The sequence below is a fragment of the Ananas comosus genome, linkage group 17 (genome assembly GCF_001540865.1).
Source record: "Ananas comosus cultivar F153 linkage group 17, ASM154086v1, whole genome shotgun sequence".
In the NCBI taxonomy this organism is placed as follows: domain Eukaryota; kingdom Viridiplantae; phylum Streptophyta; class Magnoliopsida; order Poales; family Bromeliaceae; genus Ananas; species Ananas comosus.
Window position 1 is genome coordinate 5,446,820 of NC_033637.1, and position 20,233 is coordinate 5,467,052.

The window sequence follows — 20,233 nt, forward strand, 5'->3', positions numbered from 1 at the left end:
TTCTGTTAAACCTAACCTTAAAAAGGATTGGATAAATTGTCAAATAGAGTGTGCGGAACCTCTCATTTATATTTGTATATATAACTACATATTTGAAAAGCATATCTAAATAATAATAATAATTTAGGATAATTTTGGTTTTCGGTTTGTTTAAGTTGAGTAATTTTGAAAAACCATTTGAATAGTTTGTTAAATAAATTTATTTAATTTATATAATTTAACTGCATTAATTAATTACAACAAACTTCATCTGTCAATTTATTTTTACAAAGTTTCATAACTAAATTTAAAAACTATTTCAAATTTTCGGACGTTGTTCAGTAAAGTGCAAGGGTTAAACGAAGTACGAGAGCTTTTTTCGTAGTTTAGCCTTTTTTAAATCCCAACCCCACTCGTCCCTCTTTCTCTGTTGCCAAATGCTGTATTGGAGTGTAAAAAAAAACACATTACTTTCTCTTTCCCCATTGCCAAACGCTGTATTTCAAAAAAAAAAAAGAAAAAAAGGCTTGGCTTTAAAATTGCTGTTTAGAATCTAGGCCAAACATCTCCGGCGCTTTCTCCCTTTTTCGTGTGTCGTGTTCAAGTGATATATTGGATTAATTTAACCCTGACTCGACCTACTAGCCAATCTAACCATGATACTACTTTTATTGACCCCGATTAGCGAGGCCATCTAATAAATGATTTTGATCAAATATAAATTGACATTAATTGACCTTAGAGGTTCGAATCACTAATTTCAAATCATCATGCAACTCATGCAAGCAAGATGCAACAAGTATAGGTCTCTGCAAAAGATCTCTCACTATGCCAAAAATGAAATCACCCATCTCCATGGTAAGCACAATGCCTGCAAGTCGGGAAATTTTGCAGGTTTTCATCAAATTTCCACCCTGCACTTTGCAGCCTTCTGATACGTAATTGCATAGTAGCAACCTTATATTATGTTGAATTTGGAAATACAGAACATCTCCGAAAAAGTTACAAATCGCAGAGGAATTTTGCTTTTCCTCTCTTCTCTACATAGTCCAACAAGTACACAATCGATGCCCTAACCTCATCTAAGTTATCATTGGCGCCATAACTCCAAAAGGATTGCAGAAACAGAACTTAAACAAAAAAAAAAAGAAAAATAAGAAAAATAAATTTCTCGAACAAAAGAAAAATACAGACACTCGAAGAAAACAAGAGAGAAACATTTGTTTTCCTTATTAGAAGCCAAGTAAAGAATTATATGTTCTTTTATTAGGGCTTCAAAATCTGCCTGCCTCCATCTTCCGCCACGTTGGCGCTCTCGGACATGATGATCTCCATGTCGCGGGCGTCCCTCTTCAATACATTGCCCAACCTAGCAATTGCCTCGGTCTGTTGCTGTAGAACCTAATAACAATAATACATTACGATGAGCAATAACTAAGTTGAGCTTTCGGGACATGGTCAGCCGATTGATTCGAAAAGCGTAGTGCACAACCTAGTCTCCCAGTTATTACATTTGGGGCTACTTGTATTAGCATTTCGTTCCAATCCTACCCTTTCAGTTTAAATTCCACCATCAAATTGGGCAGAGTCCATGTGATCCTCACCCAACTGCCACATTGGCGGCTACTGGGCTAATATAGAAATTACATGGAATGGGAAGGCCAGAGCCGCAACTGTAACAGGTGAACTATTGTGGATCACACTGAAACCTTTCGAAATAACAATAGGGTGTCTCTTTACCTCCTGGAGATCTGCAAGGCTCTGCTCATGAATCTTAGCTGAACCAGGAAGATAGATTGGACCGCCGGAGCCACCAGTGTTAGCAAGTACTCGAGATGCTGACAGAAGATTGTATAGTCTCTTTGACAATTCGGAGCCAGGCCCTTTTAGCTGCAAGTCCATATAGTAGAAATGATTTTTGGCTTAGAAACTGGAGCTTAGAAACTGGAGATTTTATGGAAAGATGAAGGTAAATGACGAAAAGAGCCGACCCGTCTTGCTATCGCCGCCAACTTCTCAGACAATTCGGCTTCTTCCTTCGTTAATGGCACCCTGAAACCTTTGCATTCCAAGGCCTCCACAATTCTCATGATCTTTAAATAAAAGAACAAAAAAAGGTTGCAGTCAGAAATATAGAAGTGTAACAACGATTTGTTACAAATTCAGTCCCAGAAGTAAGATACTCATTTCATTATGTCCTCAGGAGTATTCGGTTTAACAATTCTCACCGAAGCTTGTTCTGCATAACAATCAACTCTTGTTAGTCTACCTCAACAGAAGTATCATCGTTAGAGTTTGCTATCAGGGTCCACTTTCAACAAACTACCCTATCAGCAAACTCTGGTGATGATGCCATGTTAGCACCCTATTTCAAATGGTAGGTTGCATATCTGCTAAGTTGACAAAATTTAAACTTCGCCAAATTTAAACTTAGGGACTAAATCGTTAAAATTGAAACAATGAGGGCATTAGTGAAACTGAGGTCAGACTTCAAGAATAAAATCTGTAACTAACCCATCCCATACAAGGACTAATTCCCGACGTCATGGTGAAGAGAGCAATACTAAAAGAGTCTCCTCACCCTCAAAAGGCGCCTCTGAAGGACTTGTTCTTTCTGTTTCAACCTTTGAATCCATGGAAGTGTTTCTGCTTGGAAATGCCTTTGCAGCTGTCATTGGATTTTCTGTACTTTAGTCTATAATCGATCATCAGAATACTCTTATTAGAAGAATATACCTTTTTCACATTTGCATGGGTCATGCTCAGTCTTTCAGCATCTGAAACAAGGACTTCATCTTGAAGCTGCAGCAATAAGTGACCAACAGAGATGAACGTATTCATACAGTTTAGCTAAAAAGGTGAAATTGAACTAATCTGTTACCAAGCAAGGAACATGCAATGCTAAAAAGTCAGGTTAACTAGCTGCAAATGGGAAAATTTTCTAGAAAGTATTCACCTCAAATCTGTGGAGCAAGATAACAATAAGAAGTGCTCCAGGGTTATCAGAATATTATATGATACTTGAGAAACTATAACAATTACTCCATGAAAGGCAACAGATAATATAGAGCATTGAAGTGCATATTGCTTTTTATTATGCATTATTAGCAAGGTTTAAAGCATCCACTGTGTCGGTCGGCATGAAGCGATATGTATCGTGCTAGCAATTAAGGGACACAATACAGAGGGAGTCTCTCTTAGACACCCTGTGCCATGATACTGAAAGAGTATCGTGCGAGACAGCACGATACCCAAAGGGTATCGCGGTACAGTGCTGCTGCGTGCCTAGAAGGGCACGCGGCGTTTTACGTTTTAACCTTTTTTTTTTCCATTGCGCTCACTTTTGGATTTTTTTTTTTTTCGCCCTACACTCATCCTTCTCTCTCATCCTGTTCTATCTTTTCTTCCCCTCAACTCGCTCTCTTCTCACTATCTCTTCCTCTCTTCTTTTTTTTTTTCTTTTCTATTTGTCCTCTCTTTTCTTATTATGAATTTTTCTCTAATTTCCTCTTTCAACTTCTTCTATTTTAACTTTATTTCTACTTTGATCATTTCGATCTTAAGAGAAAAGGCAAAGAAATAGCAAGTAGAAGATGTACTTATTAGATAAATAAAAAAAGTTATAATTTTAAAATGTGTTTATAGATTTTGAATATTTCTAGCTTGTAAAGCTCCTGTTTTGGAGAAATTTAAGATTATGCTTTTTTATTTATAGTTTACAAAAATTTTAAAAATAGATCCACTTGATAAAGTTATTGTGTGGTCCGATTTTTAATTATTTTGGATAAATCTAGCATTGGGTATGAGATTTACAACAAAAAAATTTAACTTTGAGAATTCTATTTTTGGATTCAGAAGATGAAAATACTAATAAAATGAAAAAAATAAATTGAAGCAATTTTTCGTCGTATGATTTATTATTAAATTTTTATGGATAGATCTCACAATTTTTCTTAAAAATTTTAATAAAAAATAAAATTTTCTTCAAAATTTTAATAAATATTTTTAATAGATTCAAAATTAAAAGAAATTATTGGAGCAATTGTAGAGCAATTCTAGTTAATCTAATCATCATGCGGTCTCTCACCGAATCAATATTGTTGAATCTTGCAAATTCCATAAAAACTATAAGAAAAAATAATTTTCTGTAATTTTGTATTTTATAATTTTTAGAGTTCTGAAAAAAGGTAAAATCAAAATTTTGAAAGTTAATAAATTTTTTATTTTTATTCTCTATGAGCTATAATTATATTTTACTTTACATATATAAAAAATCTACTATTATATTAATTACTGAGTGTAGTAAGCTATACAAAGCCAATATTTATAATTATTTTTTTAAATCTTTCAAAAGAGCATTATAAGAGCTCATTAGGAATAAAAAGAACTAAAAAAAAATCATGCCTAAGCGTGCCACTAGAAAGTTATGCGTAACCATTGGCATGCAAGCGTACCACGTGTCGGTACGAAGGCGTGCCTACGCCATACCGTCCCAGGCGACAACCAGCATGTCTCCGTGCCACGGCACTTTAATCCTTGATTATTAGATTTTAATGACTAGGTGTAAGTTATCTATATAAGATGTATCTGATAGGCTACTATGCCATATTACTATTGGGGTGCGTTTGGTTCGCGCTATCCTTTTAATATTCCTAGTAATCCAATAGGAATAAAAAAATATGACGGTGTTTGGCTAAACGCATTAAGTAGTCTAGTTGGTAATATTAGATTTGCTTAGATATGAGATTCATCCCAAAGTACTAATCTCATTCCCTTGAGGAAGGATGGGTATCCTCATATTACTGAATTGAGATAATCATAATATATCTAATCTTTTTCTTTATTCCTACCCGCCGGCTAATTGGTATTATTTTTCTTTACACTCTAACCTTTATCTCTCTCTAAACTTATCATTTTCTCTCTAAACTTCAACTCTTTTTCTCTCTCTAAACTTAGCTCTCTCTCCCCTCTTTTCTAAAATCTCAACTCTCTCACTCCCTCTAATTTCGACTCTATTTCTCTTCCTATTTCTTTAATTATGTTCTCACTCTCTAACCTATGTTCTCTCTCCCTTTTTTCTAAAAGATGTTGAAATTTTTGGTAGCATTATCTGAAATTAATTAAAAAAATGAATAAATTAATTATATATTTTTTGTAATCTTAAATAAATGACTAAATAATATGACCGTGCGAACCAAACACAGGAATGCCACATTTTTAGTAATAGGATGAATAGGAATAAGATTTCCGGATATCTTTCTATTCCTAGTAATCTTTCATAGTGCGAACCAAACGCACCCTTGATTTAATTTATCATGGTAAACATGCCCTGCCATCTTTTCCCACAATAGAAAAGTTTTCTTGATCATATTAATCAATAAAAACTTATTTCCTTGATCCTTTCTTGTTTAAAAGGAGTTAAATTTCTTGAAGGATACTAACCACACTAGAAAAGCATAATTTCAGCTAGCTACAAATTTGACAACATTTTCTTCTATCGTTTCTATTGGCACTACTCACCAACTTAACACTTTTATCACTGCTACACTAATAATAGGAATAGGGTTGTATAGTGCCAACATTAGAAACTTAACACAGCTTGCTGGTAGAGGAGCTGTCTTGTAAACTTTTTGTTCAACTTCAAAAGTATACAATGATCACAAAGGAAAAAAAAAAAAAAAGCACAGCCATTTTCCTCAAGTTTGATGTGTAATATCCTTCTCAATTTTCCGGCCATCAAATACGAATTTTTCTTTGCTCTGTTGCCTAATTTGTAAATGTTGCATTGAACATAACCCTTGAGCAATCAAAAGTACCTTCAAAGTTCAAGAATCCAGATCCCAACTTTCGTTACATTGAGTTCCTTCTACTCACTATGTGTAACAAATTACTCTTTCCACTTCAGCCAAAAAAAAAGGAAAATAGCAGCTCCTCTAGACAATTTTTTTCAATATAAAACTCAATTACAACATAGTTCCACTCTAGTTTCTAATTTGCGTATCCAACACACTACCAGTGTTAGGCAAGTCAAAACCAATCAGTACAAAAAACCAAAGGCTAATATTCTACCATAGACCATCTAGCACCGCAATCTAGCACTGCAAAAACGTTATCTAAGATGACGACTCCTATTTAACTTTAGAGATATACTGGATGAACCACTGGATTCTACAATTTGTCAAAAGGCCAAGCCATGTGAGCATCCTCTATATCTATCAAAATTTGTGCTTATCATAAACATCTGTGTGTTCTCTGGAATTTTAAATTAGAATCTTCTACTGGGAAGTTTGCTCTCCCATGTAATAACATCAAATATTCTCGTTAACTGCAATTATTTGTCGAGATTCATGTCTTAGAAATATAATCTTGCTAGCAATAAGTTGCTCACTAATGCGACTCTAGCAGTGAATAAGACTATGCTTTCATGATTTTCAAGGCTTTCGACATTTGGGAATTTCCAGGAATGTGGTATCGTGCTTGTTTGCATATCAACAGGTACATGGAACCCAAATCTTGAAATCCACATTTTAAACAATAAACTTGTACTGTTCTCTGCCGATCAGATCTGAAAGAAATGTGGTCACAAAATATTCCACCCAGCACATTCATATGAAAAGAAGCAACATAGTGACTACCTATACCAAGAAAATTATTTATATCTGACTCTTTCTAATATCTTTTAGTTACTTTTCAAAGAAGCAACATTGCGACTGCCAACAAAAGCAATAAAAAAAATTCATAAATCATATTAGGCAAAATTCTCAGATACCAAACAATTCAGCTTGGGGCTAAGTCCAATTCGCTATCTCTAACAATCATACATTGGATGGTCAATCTTGAGAACGTTAATGCGCCATAATTAGCCTAAGACATATAACATGGGAGCTCTCTAAACAAATAAAATGCGCATCTCAAAGAGGATGAAGACAAACAAACAAGGCTTCCTTGGATCAACCATGGTGATTATAAACACAAAAGCAATACTACAAGAAAAAACAAGCAAGTTTGCTAGCACATGCACCGTGATTTCTATGCACGAAAGGATCAGACACAACCTAAATCCAAGTAAATAACCACAGTATAGCACTGGTGTAACTCAATAATTTTGCAATTATCTTATTGACAGAATACAGTAGGCAAACCACAAAACAGATGGAAAGAAAGACAACTTTCTCCCCCTTCCCCTACCTTAAGACGCGCGGAGAGATCTTTAAAGCCCTGAACAAGCTGCGGCCACAGCCGTTCACGATCCGAGCTCTGCATCCCCTCGAGTTTTCCCATCGCCTCCGCCCACATAATCTGCAGCCCACAAGTGAACACACTTGCACTAAAATCCCAAGAATCCACCAGTTACAGCAAACAAAATAAAATCAACAAACAAATCAAGAACTCACATCCGACGCGCCGACCGGCTTCACCCGAGCTGAAGGTTCGGTAACGCTGAAGAGCAAATGCTGCCACAATTCAGAAAAGGAAAGAGATGAATGCGTCAACCAAAGAACCCTAATAATGGCGGGAAACCATGAATTCGAAAATTGGGAGCCAGAAGAAAGGAGCAAACCCTAAAGGAGTACTTGGGGTTCGCCGGATCCTCCCTGTAAGCATCCACAATCGCCTATATACAGCAAAGAAGAACCATAAGGAGGAATTTGTCTAGTAGTTTAAGGGCTTCCATGGGTTTTAGGGTTTTTTTTGTTAAAACCCAAACCTGGATGTCGCGATCGGGGAGGGAGATGGGGAGAGGGGCGACGGGGGCCATCTGGGTGGTGATCGGGGCCATGGCGAAGGGGGAAGGCGACGACGGCTGCGGAAACCCAAGCCCTGGCTGCAGCGGCTGCGGCTGGGAGATGAAGGGCGAAGGCGAGGCGCCGAATGCCGGCGCCGTCGGCGTCCCGAACGCCGGCGCCGGCGAAGCGGCTCCGAACGCGGCGGTGGAAGAAGGGGTTCCGAACGCCGGCGCCGGCGAAGGGGCTCCGAACGCGGGGGTGGAAGAAGGGGTTCCGAACGCCGGCGCCGGCGAAGGGGCTCCGAACGCGGGGGTGGAAGAAGGGGTTCCGAACGCCGGCGCCGGCGCCGGCGAAGGGGTTCCGAACGCGGGCGTAGAAGAAGGGGTTCCGAACATTTTCTTTTGTTCGTGTTCTCCGGCGTATTCTTTTTCTCTTTCCTCTTCGTGAAGTGGGGAAGGAAAATGGCAGTGCTTGTTCAAGCTCACGGAAAGCTTTCTCGGCTGCGGAAAGGGTGATGGAGCAGCAACAAAATAAGTAAAGTCCCCCCTTTGGCCACTAGTAGGTGTTTTTTAATTGAAAAATACTATGCAATTAACATTATCTTTAGAGGCATTTTAATGCTAAATCTTTGATATTTTACTCTATTCATATTTTACCTTTAACTATTTCTATTTTTGCCTCAATTAACCTAATAGTATAATTCGCCTCAATTAACCTTTAGCTATTTAATTGCTTTTGTTTCAAAGCCTTCCACTACGAAAGAGGTTAGCGATCGCGACAATAGATTAGCGATTTGTTAGAGCCTCTTTGGAGCCTCTTAAGATCATATTGAATAGAGACCACTTTATATTCATGAGATGTATTTCTATTTTTTTGACTTATTGTATATCTTATGAGAAGTTTATATTTATGTAGTAAATTATTGATTTATTATATATAGTTTAGTTTACATATTCTAATTTTTACTAGCGCACGTTGCGGCGGTAGCTATTGTTGAGGTAAAATAACAGTTTTATTTTTTTCTCCCTTATTAAGCTACTAAAAAAAAAAAAAAAATTCCATCGTTAGTAACGGAATAACATATTTTCACTTTGACCCCCGGGAGTTAAAGTTGGACGTCCTCCCTAATTTCACTCATTCTCACATTGTCATCCGGTGGTTTAAGAGTTACATATAACAACTATGTGGTTTAAGACATTTTAAATTTTGCCGCCCCTTAGCTTTTGAAAAATTTCTATTTTATCACCTCATTTGAAATTAAATTTTTTTGTAAAATAAAAACTGAATCATAGGAGGACAAAGTGCAACCTTTTGAACTACTGGATGGTAAAATAAAAATACACTATACCACAACGGGGCAATTAAAAGTTTACCCTAAAAGAAAACCGTGCAAAATTAGTGAAATGATTAAATTTTGTAAAGAAGTTACATGTATAGAACACAACTTTTCTCCTCCCTGCTTTTTCATCCATCAGTTAATTAAGAAAGAAATCCAATTGATCTCAAAACAGCATAAAAAGTAAAAAACAAAGGAACAAAAAGAAATAACATGTTGGTGCAACCCATTTTTTAAAACTCTATAGATCTACAGTATAATCCACTTATCTAGTTAATTAATTTTTAACAAAAGTGAAAAGCAATTTTTGTAACAAAAAACTTCCATTCTTCTAGTGTAGAACAAATCATGACAACATGTCTATTTTATTTTTTTCTTCTTGGGTATATTTTTTTAAAGTAAAAAAAACTTGATGTAAGCTCAACAAAAATTCAGGAGACTTCGGATACACATGTAAAACAAAAGCAAATAAATGAATAATTAACAAAAATATTACCATTACTAATTTTCATATACTTATTGCAGGATAATGAAGAGGGAGAGACTCAGTTTCACTCAATAAAGACATGAAGCTTACGTCACCAAAAATTGACTAAACTTATACTGTAATGTCATATTCTAAGAGAAATTGAATATCTTGTCAATGAACCTGCTATTCGTTCTTGCATTAGAAAATTATGCTAGGAGCCCTTGAACTTTGCCCTGAGTATACTTAGCCACTAAAACTTTAGAAAACAAAGGTGAAAAGTTACATTAACTTCTAACCATTTTCAGTTAAGCATCGAGTTCAAACTTTTCTTGAAATTATGCAATTACTCATAGTTCTTTGCAGGCATTTGATCTTGAAAAGTTTATATTTACTAATTCCAAAATGAATATTAGAAAGTATCAAGATATTTAATTTATATAAAGTAATAAAAATTGGAGCTAAGGTTAAAGTTCATGTCGCTTGGAGACCAAGCAGTTATTTTATTTTTATGAAGAAAAATATTGTGACTTTAAAAAAAAAATTAAGAAAAAATAAGCAAACTTTGATGCATTCAACATAAATTATCAATCGATCAAAAAAATCTTTAGGGTTCTGCACCCTTGCCTTGCCTTGCTAGTTTCGTAATTGACGGAAGCCAAGGAACACAATCACACCTCCTCTTCCTCTTTTGCCATAGTTCCCTTGCTCTTGATATCTTCTGTATCAAAAGCAAGTTCAAGACCGGCGTCTTAAGCAACTCGAGTATTCGCTGGCATTTTTCAATACTATGAAGATGTTCATCTCCACAACCCAAGGAAAAATAGGTACAACATAATTTTCTTAGTGAAATTTTGATAAGACTACTAAAATAATTGAAAATTAGCACATCACATAGTTCACATTCTTCAAATGTAGCCAGTAATATAGATAGCAAACCCACACTCAAATACACCTATACTCGGAGACACCTATATCTACTATAATTTTTATTTAAGAACTTAAGAATATTCTATATACTTAGGTACCATGTGAGAGAAAGAAGCTCTCTGCAAGTCAATTGGTAAGAAAGTAAAAAAAAAAAAAAAGATAAAAAATTATATTCTGCAGCTATCTATAACTATATCCAGTAAAACAGAAACAAAAAAAATGACCCAATGTGATCTGAAGCAGTTAAGCAGATTCTTGGATTATTTCTGATGTTAGTATTGTTTACAAAATATGCTTCAAATATTAATCTCCCTATTCATTTTTGTATAGCTGATAAAATATTGTAGAATGTCAATAATTTCGTACACGCACTATCATTTCTTCCATTACAATTACCATTTTTCCCCAAAATAGAAGATGCTTTAATCCCAAAAGAGCTCAACATCATCTTACTCGGTACCGACACATAAAAATTGCAAATTAAAGTCACCACAACTACATGATCCAAAATAATCGAAGAGTGAATAAAATCTACTCTTTAAAGAGAGAAACAACCCTGAAACAAAACAATTATGAAGAGCAAACAAAATAACCATTTGTTTATCGCAAATTAACTTTCTTTTACTCTAATATGACGAATTGAGCGAAAGAGAACAATCATTTAATTTAACCCAAGAATAGCTCAACATCATCTTACTCAGTACGACCATATAGAGATTGCAAATTGAAGTCTCGAAAACTACTACATGAATCAAAATCATTAAAGGATGAATAAAAATCTAATCTTTAAAAGAGAAGGATAAAGAAGCAACCGATCTCACGCGTCGGGGCAGTCGACGGTGCACCCGACGGAGACATAGGTGCCAAGGATCTCCTTGACAATGCCGGAGAGGTCCTTGCCCATGGATCGAGGGCGTATACCGTGGGCGATCTTGACCACGTCGTCGAGGGATATGTTGCCGTTGTGCTTGATGTTCTTCGTTTTCTTGCGATCGTGGTCGAGGTCCTAGTAGGAGTTGGGCACCACCGCAAACTAAGCAAGAAAAAATAATATAATAAAAACAATAGAAGAAAAAAATAAAAAGAGCAGAGGGGGGAAAAAGAAAAAGCAAAAGGAAAAGATGAATGGTGAAGATATATAAGGGTAAGTTGTGAGGGTTGAAAATTGATTCTGGTTCAAAGGGAGGAGCCGCCTCCTCTGGTACAACAGCGATGGCAACGGCAACGGCGGCGGCGGAGGAGAGGACCGTGGCGAGGCTAAGGCTTGGCGGAGTCTCTCAAAGCGGAACTCAGTGTCGCTTGAGCTATTCCTTCCATGCCGCCCCTCCTCATCGCAGCACACCTCGTGGTTCTTGCAATTGTAGACATTCCGATGCCTCTAGAGCAAGATGTTGAGTCCCCTATGCCCTCCCATCTTTCCAATCTCACCTCCTGCGGATAGTGGGCAAATGGCCACCGGAAAAAAAGAGTAAATACAATGGAAGGCAGAGAGGAGATGGAGGGACACGGAGAGAGACGGGGAAGACGAAGGGGGAGGTTCAGAAAAAGAACAGGGAAGATGAGGAGACAGTGAAAAAAGGAAAAATTTAAAAAAATCTTCGATCCGATACGCACCTGCAGCGTCTGCACCGAAAGCTCTATCAGCTGCAGCCTTCTCAGCGACTCGAACAGCACCCCGTACGACTGCAACATCACACGCACATACACACACAAAAATTCATTCAGGCAATTCATCGAACACCTTCCGGGCAAAGCAATTCGGCATCGAAATCTAGTCCCGGACCTGCTCCCGGCCAGCGCTGAGAACGCCTTTGATTCTCAAAACCTCTCTGAGCGTGTGACTCTCCTCCTTGATCTTCTCCGTGAGCGTCTCCGCCTCGTTGTAGCTCAAATTGCTCCCCACACGGCGATCCTCCTCCTCCTCCTTTTGATCGGCTTCTTCTTGATTATGATGATGATTATGTAGGCGGTGAGTAGAACACGTGCACGCGAGGCAGACATAGAGTGCCTCGGCGATCCGAGCGCGCCGGGCACGGAGCTCGTCGGGAGAGTCTGCAGCGGCGACCGCGATTGCTTTCTCGATCACCCGGAAGATGTCGGCGTTCGCCGCGCTGCTGAAGAACTTCCGCCAGTAATCCAACGAATCCGCGGGCAACACTGGCGCCGGCACTGCTGCCGCCGCCGCCATGCCGGATCGAAAAAATAATAAAAACTAATTAAAGATTGGATTTCTGCTTTTTTACAATCCAAAAAAACGGAGATCTATCGAAAGGTGGCGTTACCTTGGGGTCGAACTGCAAGCCCTAGACCTCGGGGGGGAGGGAGGGGGGGGCGTCGAGGGAGGCGACGGAGGCGTTGGAGTCGACGTCGAAGACGCGGACGGAGCTGTCGAGGGAGGCGGCAGCGGCGAGGGAGCGGGAAGGGTGGGTAGCGGCGGCAACGACACCGAGGACGTGACCGCGCAAGGGCGGCGCCGCCGCGGCGAGCTCGTCGGGGTGCCAGAGCCTCATGGTCTCGTCGAATGAGCTCGTGAGAAGGAGAGCGGGGCGGGAGTCAGTGGCAGGGACCGACGTCGCCCAGATCGACTCGTCGTGGGCGTTCTCCACCGATCTGAGCCCCGCAAGCTTCATGGCCGCACCCCACCCACCACGATCGAGAGAGCTAGGGTTTCGAGGGAGGGGAGAGGTCGAGAGGACGAAGGGGATCGAAGGAAAGGGTCAGATATGAGAGGATGGGAAAGATAGAGGGAGCAACCGGGATCGAAGCGGAGGCGCTATCGAAGAGGCGGGAGTAGCAGGGATCGAAGAGGCAGGGGTAGCGGGATCGAACCGGCGGGGTAGCAGGTGGGACCCATGCCACGTGTACAAAATTAAAAATGGGATTAAGCGTAAGATGAAGTGACCCGCGCATTGCGGCGGACAGATACTATTAAAATAAAAATTTATAAATAATAAAATCCAATAGAAATAAAACAAAATATCTATAGTGAATAAAATATCAACAAATCAATAATGAGTATAATAATTAGTATTGAGAATTATAGTTAAAAATGATTTAATATACATGATTTAAATGAACAAATAGTATGAATAGAACAAAACAGTTGAATATAAAAAAAAGTAAACTAATGAAAAGAGAGAAAAATGCAATATGTAGAGTAAACATCTTAGCTATTGTTTTTTAAAGTATTTTTACAAATATCTCATTAAAGATACTGGCACATGAAGAACATTAAAAAATAAATTTTATTATACTTTAAAAATACTATAATGAAAGAAACAACTAGGCATTTTAGACCAAATTTACCGAAAAAGTAATTGGGATCTAAACATCAAATTATTGGACAATATAAAAGTAATCATTCATATATAGTTAAAAATAAAGGCATATGAAAGAAAGCAAAAAACAAATATAAGGTACAAATTTTCAAACCCAAGTAGAAAGGAAAAAAGCAACATCGAACAGTGGATAAAGGTACAAAAGAAAATGTATTTTTTTTTCCCATTATCACGATATATACAAATGAACGAAGAAATCAAAATATAACAAATTTTTAAGCACAGAGGTTAAAAGATATAAAATCGTTTGTGAAAAATATATGCAACGAAAAGTTTTAGCAACTTAAATAGTAGAAGATATACAAAGCAAAAAAATAAGAAGACTGAAGGAAAAAATAGCAAAAATTCAATGTAGCAAGCAAGCACCAAAATTTACAAATAAAGTAATAGTTTGCATTGAGATAATTTAAAGGTTTTCAAATTCACTACCAACATTCTCTCAAAAGTGCCATTGTGAGGACTGAGATTTTTGCAGTGTAGCTAAACTCTCAGTTGACGATGTTTTTGTGTGTATTTTAATTACAAAAGCACTCGTCAAGTTTCGAGCGAAATCGAGTTAAAACGGAAATTCTACGCGATTTCCAAATTTCACTTAAAGTGAATAGTAACTCGATTTTCCGGAGAAGCCGCGGTGAGAAGTTGGCTTCTGGCTCGTACCGGACTCTGTTCATAGCAGTCCAATAGCTCGTTTCGACCGGGTCAGCTGTTCTGGAGCTAATGACGCTGACGGATTTTGAGTTCGACGCACGGATTTCGATAAAATCCAAAAATACATGTTTTATATGTATTTATGTGTGTGTTTTCTTCTATTCGAAGAAGGTTGGATTTTGTCGTGAATCCGTGGTCGATCAAGACGAAACGAATCGAGCTTTGTTGTCTCTGAGGTGCTGATCGCACTGGTGCAATCCGTTCGCAATCTGACGGACGGATCTGCGGAGATCGCACGTTGATCGAGGAGAGGTCGGTAGTGGCAAATGGTATTTCGCAAAAGTCGCGATATTTTAATGTACCGTTTCGCGAGGGATCGCACGTGGAGGGTCGTTCACGCTTTAGTCGTTCGGTGAAGGCTCGGATTGAAATTTCGGATGTTGGTGGACCTTTTTGCTAGTTGTACCTTGTATATATAGGGTATTCTAGGTTTTGCATTGGAAACCCTAACCCTGATTCTCCCTGCGCCCCAGCACCTTCTCCTTCCCTCCCTCGCCTTGCACCACCCCCGGCCGCCGCCGCGGCTGAGCCCCGGCCGCCGCGAGCCACCTTCCTTCCCCTCTCCATTTCTTTCTCTCTCTCTCTCTCTCTCGGTTGTGAGGAAGCCCGTGACTGCCGCACCTTCGGAGCCTCCCTCAGTGTCGCCCCGTGCTCCGGCTTCATCCCTGCCGACCGCCGCCGTCGCCTGCGCCGCGTAGCCGCTCCAGCCGCCCTGCAGCAGCCCAGCCGAGCCTGGGCCGAGCCGGGTGCTGCCGCAGCGCCAGCCGGCCGCCGCGCCTGAAACTTCCCGCCGGCTCCACGGAGCCCCGGCCACCCCTTCCGCCGGTCGCCGCCGCCCAGCGCGCCGCGACCGGCCCGCCGGCCGGTGCAGCCGCCCAACCCGAGCCCGAGCTGAAGCTGTTGTGCGCCCCTTCCATCGCGCCGCGCGCCCGAGCCACCTGTGCCGCCCTCCCCCGACCTCCTGCACTCCTCCCTGCCGTCCCCGACCCTCCCCGGCGCCGCCGTGGCCCGAGAAAACCGCGAAGCCCGAGCTCCTCTCTTGCGCGGCTCGGGTTGCTCGCCGACGTCTCCCGCTTCTCCGCCGCTATCTGAGTGTAGCACCTCACTCCTCACCTCTCCCCGCACCGTCCCTGGCCGCCCGCGCGCGCCGCCGTGCCGCGGAGGCCGGCCGGAGCAAGGTTGCTCCGGCCAAGCCGAAATAGGGCTTATTGTGGATGATTTGTGTTCTGAGCTTCCGAGCTTCCCGATCTCTAAGGAAGGAGCACGATGATCCTGGCAAGTGCTTTGATCATCGTGCTCACTTTGTTTCTGTCGGAGAGACCCCGTTCCGTTGTTTTGGCGATGTCGCTCCGTTTCAGCCTTTTTGGTGCTGTTTCGGGTTTGTGCTTGTTTTTCCCGGCGATCCGAGATGTCCTGATGCCTCCGGAGGTGAGACGGTGACCGTGGTCAGTGCTGATCACAATGCTCACCTCCCTTGGATCAGAAGTGTCCGGTTAGTTCTGTACAGCCGCGATCTTCCCTGATGCGCGCTAATTCGCTGAACTTCGGGTTGCTCCCGTGCTTCCACAGCGAGCCGCTGGTGTCCGGATCATGAGCACGGACTCGGTACGTCAGAGACTGTCAGTACGTGTCTCTGCGCGACTTTGAAAGTCCTTGGTTTGCGTGAACGAGCCGCTTGATCGCTCAAATTACATAAAATGATGATATTTTATGTAATTAGAGGGTCTTTATGGAATTGTGCTTTGCGTGGCTACTGGGGGCAGTGTGTAAGGTTTGTATTGACCGCTGGACTGATTGTCCATGGTCCGTTAGCTTCCGCGGAAATCGGTAGGTCGATTTCGGCGCGTTTTTCGGCGAAATTCGCCGAAGAACGCGATTTCGGTTCGGATCCTTTCCGACGTGTTTGGTTGCTTCGTGTTTTGTCGCTGAGCCTTGTTGGCTGGTCACCATCGTCATTTTGTGGGTTCGATGACGATAGTGTGAGCGACGAGGGGTTCCGGTGTCGAAATAGACACTTCGGGAACCCGGATTCGTACGATTATTCGGCGATGATCGTATTGTTGTGTGACCTTGTGTTGCTGCCAAGGCATCCAAATTTGAAGTGCTTTGGGCAGCGGTGACTGACTTGTGACACGAGTCGGTGACTTGCGGACGCTTAGTGGATCCCGACGGCTCCGGTTGTGTTTTCGGATTCCGTGAGTTACCGGTAGTCGGTTGGGAAACGATTACCGGGATCTGTGTGGGGGTTTGTGAGTCTTGTGCTTTGGGTGTAGATTGGATACTACTTGGTGGATCTTCTTAGGTCCGGTAGACTCTGTGCGTACCAGTGTTCCGACGCGACAAGTGAAGGTGTGCTTCGAGCTGGTAGTCGGTGAGAGCGGTTCACTTCCTTCTCCTATTTTTCTATTCTGTATTTAGACTCTACATGTCATTGCTTGTTATCGTTTGTTATCGCCCCCTTGATTGCATTGTATAGTTGTGGATAGACATGTAGAGCAGGCTGCATTCGTATTTCAGTATCTCTGTGGACCTTGGGTCCAGGCAAACACATCGACTCTCTTGTCGTGTGTTTCGATCTGGTTTGATCGAGAGTTCGCGCGTTGTACGCCTAGCTTCTATTTCAGTTTGGCATTGTACGCCCTCGTTGTTGGCTTCGGCCAGAGCACCGCTTTAGCCGGGTTTGTTTTGTTTGAGACATACCAGCATTGACTTAGTCACGGCACTTGGGGTATTCATGACACCGGATCGGTTTGGCCACCGATCGGAGGTTTACTTATCCGGATAGGTCGTCCTGCGGGGCGGATGGATCAGGTCGGTGCAGTTAGTGACAGGCAGCGCTTGAGCGTCTGCGGACCAAATATAGCAGGCACAGATTGGGTACAGTTTCTGGTTCAGTACAATTGAGCATTCTTTCATTATTTTCTATACAGTAGCAGGTTCATTTATTGCTCTCCTATTTATCTGTTGTAGCTACTGTAGTTCTATTTCATATCAGCTTCACTATGTACTTGTTTATCTATCTCCTTTTGTTTTCGGTGATTACGACTTGCCTTCGTGGCTCTGTCGTACCACTGAGAAAACCATGGTTGCGTTTCTCACCCCCTTTCCCCCAGGTGACAGAGACGAGGAGTTGGTTTTTGGGCTCGACGAGAGGACGATCTAGCTAGACGGCAGTAGCGACCGTCACCCTGGTTATTTCTTTCCCGCACTTAGTAGTTTTCTTAATAATGGTTCAGTTAGCTGATCTTATGTATGCTTGAATGTTATGTGAATGTGGTGTTGGTTTTCCTCGTATAATAAGATTGGAGTTTTCGATCTGTGGTTTTGTTTCTTGGAGATTTGGTTTTCTTGTAGTTATGCATCGTGGTTTTCTACCCTCGAGGTAGTCGGTTTTCAAAATAGAGTTTCCGTGTGGGAAACAGTTTTAAAAAGGTTTTCGAATGGTTTTTATGAATGATTGAATTAGAGTTTAAAAACAAAAGCTTCCGTGTGGGGAGCACTTTTAAATAGATGATTGTTGTATCTTGCATTGCATATCCAGCGCCTAAGGAGTCTTAGAGGCATGCATCATTCTAAGGATTGTTAGCTGTATGGGATTGCATATCATGCCTTGGTTGTTGATTGGTAAATGTAGGTTGTGGTTGTGATCCTATTGTATCGTTGGTACGCCGTGCAAATCAAAGGAGACTCTGTCCGAGTGGACAGAGAACTTTGTATTTGTGGCGGGTCTGTACGTCACGTGGGCCAAGTTTGAAAAAAAAAAAAAAAATGGCACGTTTTCCGCCAACTCTTTTTAAAAAAACTTTTATCGGCCCGGGCGTGACAATTAAGGATGGATATCAGGCGTGAAGACAACTACAATGCATTTACCAAATTTTCTACTGAAGCCACTGTATAGGTTGAGCCCATAGGAAGACCTAATGGCTACATCAGGCACGTGAGTGCGGTTGTATTGGTCTTGATCTGCAAGTGAGTCGTTATTCGAGTCTGTTTTGGTTTTGCTGACGCGTGTTTTTGTCGCAGAGGCTCGGGTAGGCCCCTCGTCCAGGTCGTGGTGGTGGACGCGTCGGTGCGGAAAACGCCCGACCGTTACTCGTGCTCCTCGAGTGGGGTTGGGAGCATGCTGGGCGCGCAGCCGCTGGTGGTACTCGGACTCAGCAGCCGGCCCAGGTAGCTGATTTGAGGGGGTCAGCTGGGCGACCCGTCTCGGGTTTGTTTCAAGCAGTTCTTGCAGCAGCAGGCTGCGGCTATCTGTACCCCGGTCCCACCTTCGGCACAAGGCACTCTGGTGAAGCGTTCCATCCGCGGCGCATGCCTCGCCGTACCTCCGTGTCACTACTACGACTGCATTGCCCCCACGACGTTTCCCGTCTTGGGGGTGATACTGGCAGCGAAGGTAACCTGACATTACGGTGCGAAGCTGGTGGAGTTTCAAAGTTCGATCCGCCGTATTCCCGGAAGGAGTGATGGACGTCTGGGCCTGTATCGAGCATTGGCCATCCTATGGAGAAAGATTATTTTCTGTATCTGCATATCGAGGAGCTGGATTTCGCAGTCCCTCTGTTATGTTAGCAGAGATGCGTATTCGTGGTGGATCGGCCACTTCGAATGCAATGGGGGGTAGTATCTATCCAATCTGGGAGAATTTGACTCCTTACGAGCACTAGCTTCATAGGATAGCATAAGCAGAGTTCTGGATTCTAATTGCCAGCGTCTCAAGCAGACAACTGATGTAGCGGAAAATGTTTAGCGAGATTCTCTCGCAATTGTTTCGTTGATTTCGTTCGTGGTTCTGTGATGAGTATCACAGGCGATGTTTCGAGAGGTAAGGCCAGTATTCGACTCTGAATCGCGTCCCATGGGGTTGACGTGTCGACATGAGCTAATCGGGCCCTGATTGGATGCAGATGAAATGGACGAGCGCGCTCGAATCGAACAGGGCATGAGGCATAGAGTCGGATGGAACAGTACCAGGAAGTATTTGGCTGGTAGCAATCACAGCAACGGACGTCATCAAGCCATCGCAAGGCACATTTCAGGATCGAGCAGCGCCTCTCCGCTACCTCTCAGCAGCAGAGCATTAGACCTTGTGTTATCTGCGGTGAGGCTCACAAGGTTATTGAGTGCCACACGTCCACATATCGACTGTGCGTACGTTTGTGGCCAACGTGACATGCTTCGGGCAGATCTGCACAGTGGAGCAGTGTACAGTCTTTCTTTTTTTTTTTTTTTTTTTTTGCGACGCAGCAATTGACTCCAGCACGCTCCATCGGCAGGATCGTGGCAAGTCGGACCTATTTCTTCAGCTGAGGACTCCCATCCGAATTCCCGTCAAGTGAGAGAGGTACACCAGACCCACTTTGACGGAGCGCCTTCATGATGACACGTCAGCGAGGATGATCCGCTGCGTGCATTATCTGATTGCATATAATTTGTTGTGCTTGAGTCGTCAATTACGTCCCTTACATGTTTTTTGTTCTAATGCACTCTCTCTCTTCGCATTGCATCATCGTGTTGCTGCTAGTCCGTTGGCGATCGATCACCCCCGCCTGTGAAGCAAGTTCGAGGACGAAACTTTCTTAAGGGGGGGATATGTGAGGACTGAGATTTTTGCCGCTTAGCTAAACTCTCAGTTGACGATGTTATACTGTGGTGTATATTTTAATTACAAAAGGCACTCGTCAGTTAACGGACCGAACTCCGCACCGCTTAACGGCACAATTCTACCCATTTCAAATTCTCTCTCTCT

The 20,233-nt window shown here is 41.9% G+C and overlaps 2 protein-coding genes across 3 annotated transcripts; both read right to left on the reverse strand.

The window, feature by feature from the left end:
• On the reverse strand, window positions 912-8,251 carry LOC109723089 (nuclear pore complex protein NUP54). Its single transcript, XM_020251304.1, has 9 exons — window positions 7,688-8,251; window positions 7,541-7,594; window positions 7,374-7,433; window positions 7,168-7,278; window positions 2,716-2,781; window positions 2,561-2,647; window positions 1,971-2,072; window positions 1,720-1,869; window positions 912-1,380 (listed from the first exon to the last, which is right to left on the reverse strand). Exons 1-9 carry the CDS (start codon window positions 8,099-8,101, stop codon window positions 1,246-1,248), a joined length of 1,179 nt encoding a protein of 392 aa, XP_020106893.1. The 5' UTR covers window positions 8,102-8,251; the 3' UTR covers window positions 912-1,245.
• Window positions 10,996-12,759, reverse strand: LOC109723090 (probable mediator of RNA polymerase II transcription subunit 26b). 2 transcript variants are annotated; one of them, XM_020251306.1, is made up of 3 exons: window positions 12,222-12,759; window positions 12,053-12,121; window positions 10,996-11,471 (listed from the first exon to the last, which is right to left on the reverse strand). In XM_020251306.1, exons 1-3 carry the CDS (start codon window positions 12,624-12,626, stop codon window positions 11,445-11,447), a joined length of 501 nt encoding a protein of 166 aa, XP_020106895.1. In that variant the 5' UTR covers window positions 12,627-12,759; the 3' UTR covers window positions 10,996-11,444. The 2 variants fall into 2 exon arrangements, with proteins under 2 accessions (XP_020106895.1, XP_020106894.1); XM_020251305.1 differs by having other exon boundaries at window positions 10,996-11,869.

What these genes read in the sequence shown, in the direction of transcription:
- LOC109723089 (XM_020251304.1), bottom strand. Translation starts at nt 8,101, where the DNA reads ATGTTCGGAACCCCTTCTTCTACGCCCGCGTTCGGAACCCCTTCGCCG. An exon ending in CCCATGCAAATGTGAAAAAG is followed by an intron (nt 2,648 to 2,715) that starts GTATATTCTTCT and finishes ATCCAATGACAG; the next exon opens with CTGCAAAGGCATTTCCAAGC. An exon ending in GCCTTGCAGATCTCCAGGAG is followed by an intron (nt 1,381 to 1,719) that starts GTAAAGAGACAC and finishes TATTGTTATTAG; the next exon opens with GTTCTACAGCAACAGACCGA.
- LOC109723090 (XM_020251305.1), bottom strand. Translation starts at nt 12,626, where the DNA reads ATGGCGGCGGCGGCAGCAGTGCCGGCGCCAGTGTTGCCCGCGGATTCG. An exon ending in TCAGCGCTGGCCGGGAGCAG is followed by an intron (nt 12,122 to 12,221) that starts GTCCGGGACTAG and finishes GTGATGTTGCAG; the next exon opens with TCGTACGGGGTGCTGTTCGA. An exon ending in TTTCGGTGCAGACGCTGCAG is followed by an intron (nt 11,870 to 12,052) that starts GTGCGTATCGGA and finishes CACTATCCGCAG; the next exon opens with GAGGTGAGATTGGAAAGATG.